Source organism: Salvelinus sp. IW2-2015, unplaced genomic scaffold, assembly GCF_002910315.2.
Source record: "Salvelinus sp. IW2-2015 unplaced genomic scaffold, ASM291031v2 Un_scaffold4193, whole genome shotgun sequence".
NCBI classification, from domain to species: Eukaryota; Metazoa; Chordata; class Actinopteri; order Salmoniformes; family Salmonidae; genus Salvelinus; species Salvelinus sp. IW2-2015.
The window spans coordinates 26,621-41,048 of NW_019945464.1; the positions used below are offsets into that span (position 1 = coordinate 26,621).

General features: G+C 41.3%; 1 protein-coding gene across 1 annotated transcript in view; it reads left to right on the forward strand.

Annotated features, from left to right (window-relative positions):
- The window catches only part of LOC112077006 (doublecortin domain-containing protein 2-like), a gene marked incomplete at its 3' end in the record, with an annotated part of 10,079 nt that extends 2,687 nt beyond the window's left edge, over positions 1–7,392 (forward strand). The window contains exons 3-4 of the mRNA XM_024143618.2: positions 6,651–6,739; positions 7,258–7,392. Coding sequence (XP_023999386.1) covers positions 6,651–6,739; positions 7,258–7,392 — 224 coding nt within the window. The remainder of the gene's footprint in view (positions 1–6,650; positions 6,740–7,257) is intronic.
- Between the last annotated feature and the right edge of the window lie 7,036 nt (positions 7,393–14,428).

Below are 14,428 nucleotides of genomic sequence, written 5' to 3' on the forward strand. Positions count from 1 at the left end.
GGGTGCCTGTTTGAGAAGCCTGGTCCTTGGGTGCCTGTTTGAGAGCCCTGGCTCTTGGGTGCCTTTGAGAAGCCCTGTCTTGGGTGCCTGTTGAGAAGCCCTGGTCTCTGGGTGCCTGTTTGAGAAGCCCTGGTCTTTGGGTGCCGTTTTGAGAAGCCCTGGTCTCTGGGTGCCTGTTTGAGAAGCCCTGGTCTCTGGGTGCCTGTTTGAGAAGCCCTGGTCTCTGGGTGCCTGTTTGAGAACCCTGGTCTCTGGGTCCTGTTTAGAAGCCTGGCTCTGGGTGCTGTTTGAGAAGCCTGGCCTCTGGTGCCTGTTTGAGAAGCCCTGGTCTGGGTGCCTGTTTGAGAAGCCCTTGGTCTTGGGTGCTGTTTTGAGAAGCCTGGCCTCTGGGTGCCTGTTTGAGATAGCGCCTGCGTCTCTGTGGGTGCCTGTTTGAGAAGCCCTGGTCTCTGGGTGCCTGTTTGAGAAGCCCTGGTCTCTGGGTGCCTGCTTGAGAAGCCCTGGTCTCTGGGTGCCTGCTTGAGAAGCCCTGGTCTCTGGCTGCCTGTTTGAGAAGCCCTGGTCTCTGGCTGCCTGTTTGAGAAGCCCTGGTCTCTGGGTGCCTGTTTGTGAAGAATCAGCTATGAAAGGTGTAATGCCAGTCACCACGTTTACATTCGCACAGTATTCTGGGTAGTAGCTCATATCTTGCTTAAGGTCTTATTCGGGATAAGATGCACCTTTGATATCCCGCTCATGAGTATCCCTGTACACATGACTGATCAGAATGTTCCTCATTTAAGTTCATCTGGGTTAAATGGGTTAGTAACTTAAACATGGACACTGACTGTAGGGCAATAACCTCTCACATGTATAGTAATATAGTATTAACTCCTGCACAATTAGGATTTTTTTTTGCAGTAAAATTATACAACACATGTTAATTTAGTCCCGGGAACAGGAGTTGAGAAATATGATTTATTTCAGCATCTCGAGACAATGTGAATTCCCGTGTAATGTGTCGTCTTTGACTCTGTTATGCAAGCAGACACTATTTCAACCACATAAAATATGCATCCGAGACCAACTGAAGTCTTATCAGAAACGTGTTTTATCATTTTTTACAGCTTTTCATTTCCCTTAAAACCGGTCAAACTGGTGACAGTTGGACATTTTGCATGGGACTGATCTTTCCACTGTTCTGGGAGTTATTGAGTTTTCTCCCCGGTGCCTAAAACGAAACAACTTTACCAATGTTAACTAGATTACTAATGCATCCATTCTATCAATGTAAGACATTATTCTGGTGAGCACTACTTTATTTAGTCTTCTGGGGCAACAAGTTATGACAGAATAGAAGCTGCATGTATCTTAACTATAGTTGACAAACAAATGGCCGACCAAATGTCGGGAAATTACAATATGGCCGACCAAATGTCGGGAAATTACAATATGGCCGACCAAATGTCGGAAATTACAATATGACCTACCAAATGTCAGAAATTACAATATGGCCTACCAAATGTCGGAAATAGCATATCCCAGGAACCTTATTTACCTCATAACCGGATACAAGCTTTTTGGGGGGGTTTATTGTAAACGGGATATGATGTTTATATGCATCAAGTCAAAAACAGAATACCTGATTATGACAAATAATAACGGGATATTGGTGTGCATGTAAACATGGTAACCTGAATAATAACAGAGATATTCGGTGTGCAATGCTAAACATCGTAACCTGAAATACAGAATATTGTGTGCATGTAAACATGAACCTGAATAATAACAGGATATTTGTGTGGCATGTAAACATGGTAACCTGAATAATAACAAGGATATTGGTGTGCTGTAAACATGGTAACCTGAATAATAACAGGATATTGGTGTGCATGTTAAACATGGTAACCTGAATAATAACAGGATATTGGTGTGCATGTAAAACATGGTAACCTGAATAATAACAGGATATTGGTGTGCATGTAAACATGGTACCTGAATAATAACAGGATATTGGTGTGCATGTAAACATGGTACCTGAATAAATAACAGGATATTGGTGTCGCATGTAAACATGGTAACCTGAATAATAACAGGATATTGGTGTGCATGTAAACATGGTAACCTGAATAATAACAGGATATTGGTGTGCATGTAAACTGGTAACTGAATAATAACAGGATATGGTGGCATGTAAACATGTAACTGATAATAACAGGATATTGGTGTGCATGTAAACATGGTAACCTGAATAATAACAGGATATTGGTGTGCATGTAAACATGGTAACCTGAAAATAACAGGATATTGGTGTGCATGTAAACATGGAACCTGAATAATAACAGGATATTGGTGTGCATGTAAACATGGTTAGCTGAATAATAACAGGATATTGGTGTACATGTAAACATGGTAACCTGATAATAACAGGATATTGGTGTGCATGTAACATGGTAACCGAATAATAACAGGATATGGGTGTGCATGTAAACATGGTAACCTGAATAATAACAGGATATTGGTGTGCATGTAACGTGGTAACCTGAATAATAACAGGATGGTGGTGTGGCATGTAACATGGTAACCTGAATAATAAACAGGATATTGGTGTGCATGTAAACATGGTAACCTGAATAATAACAGGATATAGGTGTGCATGTAAACAGGTTAGCTGAATAATAAGGATATTCGTGTGCATGTAAACGTGGTAACCTGAATAATAACAGATATTGGTGTGCATGTAACATGTTCAGTGCTGTTGAGAAGAGCAGCTAAGTGAGGTGAATACCAGTGTTTAGTCCCTCCTTTGTGGTTTGTGAATAATCACTTTGTTGGAGATCAGTGACTATGAATTACTAATGTAATGATGATAATCAACCTCCTTCAATACATCTTAATCTGGAATGGCATCTTTAATCAACCATCGTTGGCCGCAGAGTGCTCAGATATATCTTACCAACACGGAGCGGTGGAAAACTGACGTCACACGTCCGTAGCCACTTGTCAAGCGCTAAGGTTTTATTTACATCAGTTTATTTGCAGAGGAGCAGCCACAAGCACAGGTGTGTCCCAAATGGCACTGCAATCCTATGTAGGGCACCCCTTTGACCAGGGACCATAGTGCTCTCCCAAAAGTAGGGCACTATATAGGGAATAGGGTGCATTGCCACACAGCCACTGCATGATTTCTGTTCTAATCATGACTAGTGAGGTTTAATAGGCAAGTCTATTTATGAGAGCCACACTCACCACTGTCATGTCTCTGATTGGTTCAATTTACAGAGGCCTCAACAACACTCAGAACCTGGCTGCCCGCCACACTTAAGAGGAAGTAGGGTTAGGATGGATCTGTAAACTAGGTTCAGGCTGTTGCTGCACCATGGACTGTAGGCTAAGGTTAATAGGACTGTTGCTGCACAGTGGACTGTAAAACTAGGCTTCAAGGACTGTTGCTGCCACCTGGGTGTAAACTAGGTTCAGGACTGTTGCTGCACCAGTGGACTGTAAACTAGGTTCAGGACTGTTGCTGCCACCATGGCTGTAAACTAGGTTTCAGGACTGTTGCTGGCCACCAATGGACTGTAAACTAGGTTCAGGACTGTTGCTGCCACACGACTGTAAGGCTAGGTTCAGGACTGTTGCTGTGCCCCACCATCCCCCCCCGGACTGCTCAACTCAGGCCTTCAGCCCGACTGCATTGCTGCGACCCCCCACCCCCATCACGCGAACTCCGTCAGCGCCCCCCCCTAGGTTAGGACCTCGTTGCTCGACCATGGACCTCGGCTTACGCGATAGGTTCAGGACTGTTGATGCCCCAATGGACTGTCAAACTAGGTTCACGATGGCCTTGCTGCCACCCATGGACTGTAAGCCTCACGCGTCCAGGCACTGCCTCTGCTCCGCACCCTGGCTGTCACAATAGGTCAGCCCCGACTGTTGCTGCCCGCCCCACCATGCCGGCTGCTAAACTAGCGTTCAGCGCACTGTTCCGCTCCGCCACCCACATCTGGACTGTACAGCTAGCGAGGTCTTCCAGCCACTGTCTCCGCTCGCCACGCCCGATGGACTGTTTAAACTAGGTTCAGGACTGTGTCTGCCACCCCATGGGCCTGTAAGCCCTTACGGTTCCAGCGACTGTTGCTGCCCCCCAGGGACGTAGGCTCATTGCAGCGACTGTTGCTGCCCAACCGATGGGATCCTGTACACTAGGTTCAGGACTATTTGCTGCAATGCGTACTGTTAGGCTAGGTTTCAGGACTGTTTCTGCCGATCATGGACTGTACACACTAGGTTCAGGACTGTTGCTGCCATCATGGACTGTAGGCTAGGTTCAGGACTGTTTCTGCCATCATGGACTGTAGGCTAGGTTCAGGACTGTTTCTGCCATTATGGCACATCGGTCAGAATGCAATGAACAAGGATATGGCGAACAAGAGTGTGGAGATCCAGAATGTGGCGAACAAGAGTGTGGAGAACCAGGATGTGGAGAACAAGGGTGTGGAGAACCAGGATGTGGAGAACCAGGATGTGGAGAACAAGGGTGTGGAGAACAAGGGTGTGGAGAACAAGGGTGTGGAGAACAAGGGTGTGGAGACCAAGGGTGTGGAGAACCAGGATGTGGAGAACAAGGGTGTGGAGAACAAGGGTGTGGAGAACCAGGATGTGGAGAACAAGGGTGTGGAGAACAAGGGTGTGGAGAACCAGGATGTGGAGAACAAGGATGTGGAGAACAAGGGTGTGGAGAACCAGGATGTGGAGAACCAGGATGTGGAGAACAAGGGTGTGGAGAACAAGGGTGTGGAGAACAAGGATGTGGAGAACAAGGGTGTGGAGAACAAGGGTGTGGAGAACAAGGGTGTGGAGAACAAGGATGTGGAGAACCAGGATGTGGAGAACAAGGGTGTGGAGAACAAGGGTGTGGAGAACCAGGATGTGGAGACCAAGGATGTGGAGACCAAGGGTGTGGAGAACAAGGGTGTGGAGAACCAGGATGTGGAGAACAACGATGTGCAGACCCAGGGTGTGAAGAACCAGGATGTGCTGAACAAGGATGTGGGGAACAAGGACCTGGAGGTCTGAAAGGGAGATAAAGAATGTAAACATTAGGAACACACAACAAAGGAGCAGACATGACYAAGTAGTGCCAGAGGGTTATCCTACCAAGCAGGTCTGAGGAGATAGAGACGTAACGTTGATCAACTCTTGGGTTCAACTCAGGATAACCGGTCAAACGAACGTGGCTCACCTTTTAGCCAGGGACATTTCTATGGCAATGAATCCTCCAGAACTAACCAGGCTAACTCAGAGCTAACTCCATTTATCCTGCATTCAGCATACCAGGCTAACTCAGGGCTAACTCCATTTATCCTGCATTCAGACATACCAGGCTAACTCAGGGCTAACTCCATTTATCCTGCATTCAGAACTAACCAGGCTAACTCAGGGCTAACTCCATTTATCCTGCATTCAGAACTAAGAATTTTGTTCTTAACTGACTTGCCTAGTTAAATAAAGATAAATAAAAAATGGACTGTTAGGGATTAGCAACGGTCTACCAGAGCGACTTACAGTTAGTGCGTTCATCTTAAAATATCTAGGTGGGACAACCACATATCACAGTCGTAGTAAAGTACATTTGTCCTCAATAAAGTAGTTATCAGCAAGGTCAGAGTTGTAAGGTGGGGGAGCAAGTGGGAGTGTTAGTTCACAAAAAAAAGATTGAATCCCGAGCCGACAAAGTAAAAATCTGTAGTTCTTCCCTGAACAAGCAGTTAACCCACTGTTCCCGGTAGTCTGCCAGTTAACCCACTGTTCCCCGGTAGGCTGCCAGTTAACCCACTGTTCCCGGTAGGCTGCCAGTTAACCCACTGTTCCCGTAGGCCAGTTAACCACTGTTCCAGGTAGCTCAGTTAACCCACTGTTCCCCGGTAGGCTGCCAGTTAACCCACTGTTCCCCGGTAGGCTGCCAGTTACCCACTGTTCCCCGGTAGACTGCCAGTTAACCCACTGTTCCCGGTAAGCTGCCAGTTAACCCACTGTTCCCCGGTAGGCTGCCAGTTAACCCACTGTTCCCCGGTAGGCTGCCAGTTAACCGACTGTTCCCGGTAGGCCAGTTAACCCACGTCCGGTAGGCTGCAGTTAACCCACTGTTCCCCGGTAGGCTGCCATTTAACCCACTGTTCCCCGGTAGGCTGCCAGTTAACCCACTGTCCCCGGTAGCCTGCCAGTTAACCCACTGTTCCCGGTAGGCTGCCAGTTAACCCACTGTTCCCCGGTAGACTGCCAGTTAACCCACTGTTCCCGCGTAGGCTCCAGTTAACCCCTGTCCCCGGTAGGCTGCAGTTAACCACTGTTCCCCGGTAGGCTGCCAGTTACACCACTGTTCCCGGTAGGCTGCCAGTTAACCCACTGTTCCCCGGTAGACTGCCAGTTAACCCACTGTTCCCCGGTAGGCTGCCAGTTAACCCACTGTTCCCAGTAGACTGCAGTTAACCCACTGTTCCCCGGTAGACTGCCAGTTAACCCACTGTTCCCCGGTAGACTGCCAGTTAACCCACTGTTCCCCTGTAGGCCGCCAGTTAACCCACTGTTCCCCGGTAGGCCGTCATTGTGAATAAGAGTTTGTTCTTAACTGACTTGCCTAGTTAAATAAATCTCTCCTCTACTTTTAGCCTTATCCACAGGCTAAACCGGTGCCCCAGAGTCGAATCATTGTATCAGCAAGATTCCTGAAACCCATCAAAGAGCCCTGTTCGATTTTGTAAGTTCAACTTGTGTGTTAATTTGTCCCTGTGTGAATGTGTCTGTGTAGTGTGTTAATATACAGGGAGACCCTACTACATCATCACAGTTGTTTGTGATTGATATTGATCTGAACTGGTGCATGATATTAATTGTGTTATAATTTAGCAATAAGGCCCGGGGGGGTGTGGTATATGGCCAATATATCACGGCTAAGGGCTGTTCTTATGCACGACGCAACGCGGAGTGTCTGGATACATCCCTTAACCATGGTATATTGGCCATATATCACAAAGCCTTACTGCTATTATAAACTGGTTACCAACTTAATTAGAGCAGTAAAAATACATGTTTTTGTCATACCCGTGATATACGGTCTGATATACCACGGCTGTCAGCCAATCAGCATTCAGGGCTCGAACCACCCAGTATCCAGAGCATTCATCTTAAGATAGCTAGGTGAGCCAGCCAGGTTACTACAGTCGTAGTGAGTATGTTATGTGTTCTGATTGTGAAGAGTTCTGATTCTCTTGGCAGTGTGGTAGCGAATGGGGATGTGTTGAACCCAGCGTTAAGGCTGCTGATACCCCAACGGATACTGGGCCAGTACGACAGGGTTCTGGAGCTGATTACTGACAAAATGGGTTTGAGAATCCTGGGGTGTGTACGAAGGTACCAAACGTCATTGGTTTCACTTAAATAGATGTTGATCGATTATTAAGTCAATTATTAATCTGTTTCATCAACTTTTGGGGCTCAGTTTCCCAGACAGATTAAACCTYGTCCAGGACTGAAAAAAAAGCATACTCAATGGGGATTCTCCAATCAATTTTTTTATTTTTTTTCAGGATTAGGCTTAATCTGTGTCTGGGAAACTCGCCCTGTGAGTTTCATTGTCAACGAAAGATTAGATCTGGTTTATAACGTCTTCTTCTTCTTGTTCCTGAATGACTGTGATGTGTGCGTTCTTCTTCTTGTTCCTGAATGACTGTGATGTGTGCATTCTTCTTCTTGTTCCTGAATGACTGTGATGTGTNTAAACCGGTGCCCCAGAGTCGAATCATTGTATCAGCAAGATTCCTGAAACCCATCAAAGAGCCCTGTTCGATTTTGTAAGTTCAACTTGTGTGTTCATTTGTCCCTGTGTGAATGTGTCTGTGTATTGTGTTAATATACAGGAAGACCCTACTACATCATCACAGTTGTTTGTGATTGATATTGATCTGAACTGTTGCATGATAGTAATTGTGTTATAATTTAGCAATAAGGCCCGAGGGGATGTGGTATATGGCCAATAAATCACGGCTAAGGGCTGTTCTTATGCACGACGCAACGCGGAGTGTCTGGATACATCCCTTAACCGTGGTATATTGGCCATATATCACAATAAACCCCCAAGGTGCCTTATTGCTATTTTAAACTAGTTACCAACGTAATTAGAGCAGTGGAAAAATACATGTTTTTGTCATACCCGTGGTATACGGTATGATATACCACAGTTGTCCGAAAATCAGCTTTCAGGGCTCGAACCACCCAGTTTATAATTACATTTGACATTTGGAGTAATTTAGCAGACGGTCTTATCCAGAGCATTTGTCTTAACCTTTCTGGGGAGGGGGTTCTGCTAGCGGAACTCCTGGCCTACAGCCAGTGAAATTGCAGGGCGCCAAATTCAAACAACAGAAATCTCATAATTAAAATTCCTCAAATATACAAGTGTTATACACCATTTTAAAGATGGACTTCTTGTTAATCCAACCACAGTGTCCGATTTCAAAAAAGTTTTACGGCGAAAGCACACCATGCAATTATGTTAGGAGAGCGCCTAACCACAAAAACCATACAGACATTTTCCAGCCAAGGAGAGGTGTCACAAAAGTCAGAAATAGCGTTAAAATGAATCACTAACCTTTGATGATCTTCATCTGTTGGCACTCCCAGGAGTCCATGTTAGACAAAAAATGTTTGTTTTGTTCGATAAAGTTCATCTTTATGTCCAAAAACCTCCTTTTTGTTTGCGCGTTTAGTTCAGTAATCCATATGCACAAAGCGCAGCCACAACATCCAGACAAAAAGTCAAAAAAGTTCCAATAAAGTTCGTAGAAACATGTCAAACTATGTTTTTAATCAAACGTTAGGGTGTTTTTATCATAAATATTCAATAATATTTCAACCGGACAATACCGTTTTCATTAGAAAGGAAAGGGAACGAACGTCGCGCTCACGGCCACGCGCGATAAACAACTCATGGCTTTCAGCTGAGCCACTTACTCTGAGTGCTCTTATTCTCTCCCCCTTCACAGTAGAAGCCTGAAACAACTTCTAAAGACTGTTGACATCTACTGGAAGCCTTAGGAAGTGCAATCTGACCCCACAGACACTGGATATTCGATAGGCATTCACTTGAAAACTACAAATCTCAGAATTCCCACTTCCGGGTTGGATTTTTCTCAGGTTTTCGCCTACCATATTAGTTCTGTTATACTCACAGACATTATTTTAACAGTTTTGGAAACTTTAGAGTGTTTTCTATCCAAATCTACTAATTATATGCATATTCTAGCTGTTTTTGACGTTTAGTCGTATGGATTGATTAAAGACAGCCGTCAACATTAGATTAAGTCAAACTGTTTTTGATGTTTTAGTTCTTATGGATTGATTATAAAGCCAGCGTTCAACATTTAGATAAGTCAATGTTGATTTTTAGTCGTTATGGATTTGATAAAGCCATCGTCAACATTAGATTAAGTCAACAGTTTTGTGTTTAATGTTTAGTCGTTATGGATTGATAAAGCAGCGTCAACATTAGATTAAGTCAACTGCTTTTGATGTTTATCGCATGATTTGATTAAAGCAGCCGTCAACATTAGCATAATCAACTGTTTTAATGTTTAAGTCGCTATGGATTGATTAAAGCAGCGTCAACATCTAGATTAAGTCAACTGTTTTTTTTGATGCTTTAGTCGTTATTGGATTGATAACAGCAAGCGTCGACATAGATAAGTTCAACTGTTTTAATGTTTAGCTTCGATATGGATTGATAAAGCAGCCGTCAACATTAGATAAGTCAACTGTTTGATGTTTAGTCTTACGCGCATTTGATAAAGCCAATAAAAAAAAAAAAAAAAAAAACAGCGTTCAACATTAGATAAGTTCAACTGTTTGATGTTTTAGTCGTATGGATTTGATAAAGCAGCGTCAACATTAGATAAGAACTGTTGATGTTTAGTGTATGGGATTGATAAAAGCAGCGTTCAACATATAGATAAGTCAAACTGTTTTAATGGTTTTAGTCGTATCGGATGATTTAAAGCAGCCCCCGTCAACATTAGATAAAGTCAACTGTTTAATGTTTAGTCGTATGGATTGATAAAGCAGCTCAACATTAGATAAGTCAACTGGATGTTAGTCTTACGGATTTGACTAAAGCAGCGTCAACATTAGATTAAGTCAAAACTGTTGATGGTTTTAGTCGTTATGGATTGAATAAAAGCAGCGTCAAACATTAGATAGTCAACTGTTGATGTAGCTCGTACGGATTGATTAAAGCAGCCGTCAACATTTAGATAAGTCAACTGTTCTGTTTTTGATGTTTTAGTCTTATGATTGATAAAGCCCAGCAGTCAACATTAGATTAAGTCAACTGTTTTATGTTTAGTCTTATGGATTTTGGATAAAGCAGCGTCAACATTTTAGATAAGTCAACTGTTTTAATGTTTTAGTCGTTATGGATGATAAAGCTAGCGTCAACATTAGATAAGTCCAACTGTTTGATGTTTTAGTCTTACGCGATTGATAAAGCCAGCGGTCAACATTAGATAATTCAACTGTTGATGGTTTATCGTTATGCGATTGATAAAGCAGGCTCAACATTAGATTTAAGTCAACTGTTTTGATGATTAGTCTTACGGATGATAAAGCAGCGTCAACATTTAGATAAGTCAACTGTTTTAATGTTTTAGTCGTATGGATTTGATAAAGCAGCCGTCAACATTAGATAAGTAACTGTTTTGATGTTTTAGCTGCTTATGGCATTGATAAAGCAAGCGTCAACATTAGATAAGTCAACTGTTTTAATGTTTAGTCGTATGATTGATAAAAGCAGCCGTCAACATTAGATAATTCAACTGTTTTTGATGTTTAGTCTTATGATTGATAAAGCAGCGTCAACATTTAGATAAGTCAACTGTTTTAATGTTAGTTCTTATGGATTTGATAAAGCCAGCGTCAACATTAGATAAGTCAACTGTATTTTAATGTTTGTCGCTAATGGATTGATTAAAGCAGCGCTCAACATTAGATAAGTCAAACTGTCTTTTGATGTTTTTAGTCGTATGGATTGATAAAGCAGCGCTCAAACATTAGATAAGTCAACTGTTTGATGTTTATCTTACGATTGATAAAGCAGCCCCGTCAACATTAGATAAGTCAACTGTTTTAATTGTTAGTCGTATGGATTGATTTAATAAAGCAGCGTCAACATTAGATCAAGTCAACTGGTTTTAATGTTTAGTCTTTATGGATTGATTAAAGCAGCGTCAACATTAAGATAAGTCAACTGTTTTAAATGTTTAGTCGTATGGATGATAAAGCAGCGGTCTCAAATTAGATAAGTCAACTGTTTTGATTGTTTAGTCTTATGGATGATAAAGCAAGCCGTCACATTAGATAAGTCAACTGTTTTAATGTATTAGTCGTATGGATTGAAAGCAGCCGTCAACATTAGATAAGTCAACTTGTTTTGACTGTTTTAGTCGTTTATGGATGCATAAAGCAGCGTCGACATTAGATAAGTCCAACTGTTTTAATGGTTTAGTCGTATGGGATTGATAAAGCAGCGTCAAACATTATTATAAGTCAACTGCTTTTGATGTTTAGTCGTATGGATTGATAAAGCAGCCGTCAACATTAGATAAGTCAACTGTTTTTAATGTTTTAGTCTTAACGATTGATTAATAGCAGCGTCCACATTAGAATAAGTCAACTGTTTAATTTTTAGTCGATGGATTGATAAAGCAGCGTCAACATTAGCATAAGTCAACTTTGTTGATGTTTATTCGTTATGCGATGATTAAAGCCCAGCGTCAACATTAGATAAGTCAACTGTTGATGTTTAGTCGTTATGGATTGAATAAAGCAGCGCAACATTAGATAAGTCAACTTAAGATTGTGTATTAGATCGGTTATTGGTTTGCATAAAGCAGGTCAACATTTAGATAAGTCAACTGTTGTTGAGTTAGTCGTATGATTGATAAAGCGAGCGTCAACATTAGATAAGTCAACTGTTGATGTTTAGTTCGCTATGCGTTTGTTGATAAAGCAGCGTCAACATTAGATAAGTCAACCGCTTGATTGTTTTTAGTCGTTATGCGATTTGATAAAGCAGCGTCAACATTAGATAAGTCACTTGTTGATGTTTTAGTCGTTTAGTGATTGATAAAGCAGCCGTCAACATCCTAGATCAATGCAAGTGTTTAAATGTTATTAGTACTTATGGATTGATAAAGCAGCATCGAGCATAATAGATATAAGTCAACTGTTTTTAATGTTTAGGTCTATATGGATATGGATAAAGCAGCTTGGTCTAACAGTGTACGATAAGTCATTACTGTTGTATGTTTGAGTTCGTATGGATTGATAAAGCAGAAACTAGTAACATTAGATAAGTCAACTGTTGATGTTTAGTCGTAGTGGATTGATTTAAAGCAGCGTTCAAACATTTTAGATAAGTCAACTGTTTTAATGTTTAGTTCTTATATTTGCGATAATGATAATAGTCACTAGCTAGTCAACATAGATAAGTTTCAACTGTTTTAATAATTTAGTCGTAATGGATTGATAAAGTCAGCTATGTCAATCTATTAGAGTGAAGTTCAACTGCTTTTCCGATTTTAGTCGTATGGATTCTGATATAAGCCAGCGTCGCTTCAAACAACCTTAGATAATTGTCAACTAGTTTTTTACAATGTTTAGTCTTACGGATTGATAAAGGCCAGCGTGCAGACAGTTAGATAAGTCAGACTGTTGATGATAATTATGTCGTTTATGGATTTGTATAAAGTGCATAGCACGTCAACATAAATAGGATAAGTCATACTGTTGATGTTTAGTCGTATTGGAATTGAATAAGCGAGCATTGTTCAACATAGCATAAGTCAACTGTTGGATGTTTAGTCGTATGTGATAATAAAAAGCAGCAGTCGAGACGATTAGAGGAAGTCTAACTAGTTGAATGTTTAGTCGTATGGATTGATTTAATTAGTCCGAGCTGTACAACATTAGATTAAGTACAACTGTTTGAGTTTAGGATACGTATGGATTGATAAAGCATACAGCATCAACATTAGATAAGTCAAACTGCTGATTGTTTAGTCTTAACGCATTGATAAAGCAGCGGTCGAACATTAGATTAATCAGACTGGTTTAATGTTTAGTCGTATGGATTTGATAAAAGTCATAGCGTCATACATTACGATAAGTTTCAACTGATGTTTTAAATGTTATAGTGCTTAACGATTTGATAAAGCAGCGTCAACATTAGATAATGTCAACTCTTTTTAATGTTTAATCGATATGCGCATTGATAAAGCCAGCGTCAACATTAGATAAGTCAACTCTTTTAATGTTTGAGGTGCTTTAACGATTGATAAAGCAGCTTCACATTAGATAAGGTCAACTGTTTTTAATGTTTAGTCTGTATTGCGATTGATAAAGCAGCGTCAACATTAGATGAATCAGACATGTTCTTGATGGTTAGTCATTAGTCTTATGTATTGATTAAAGAGACCTGTCAACATTAGATAAGTCAACTGTTTTAATGTTTAGTCTTATGGATTGCATTAAAGCAGCGTTCAATTCATTAGATAAGTCAACTGTTTCTTAATGGTAGTCCTATGGCCATTGTGATGACAAGCGCGAGCACGTCGACATCTATGAGTAAAGTCAACATGCTTTTTAATGATATTAGTCGTATTATGAATTGATAAAAAAGCAGCGTCAACATTAGATTAAGTTCATGAACTGTTTGATGTTTAGTCGTATGGATTGATAAATAGCTCTAGCGTCACATTAGATAAGTCAACTGTTGAAATAACTGGCTTATAAGCTACGGGGTTCAATATGGTAGTTGCCACATAAAAGCAGCGTGAAATTAGATAAGTACACTGTTTTTGATGTTTAGTCGTATGGACTTGATAAAGCAGCTGGAGGGCCAAAGTCAACAATTAGATAAGTCAACTGTTTGATGTATATATTCGTTTTTATGCCGATTGATATTAAAAGGCGAGCGTCAACATTTAGATAGAGTCTAAAACTGTTTTGATGTTTGAGTCGTATGTGGATTTATTGAGTAAAGCCAAAGCGAATCGCACATTTAGATAAAAGTCAAACAATAGTTTGATGTTTAGCTCAGAATATGGATGATAAACAAGCACATCGAATTAGAGGTGAAGTCAACTTGTTTTAAATGTCTATGAGGCCTTAACGAAGGTTGGATAACAGCACGCGTCAAGACATTAGATAAGTGTCAACTGTTTTAAATGTTTTAGGTCGTATGAGATTGAGATAAAGCAGCCGTCAACCATTAGGCAAAGTCAACTGTTGATCGTTTAGTCGTAAGGGCATGTTTATAAAGCGGAGCAGTCAACATGTAGGATAAGTCAGACTGTTGGGATGGTTAGTCAGAGATATGGAATGAGTAAAGCAGCGA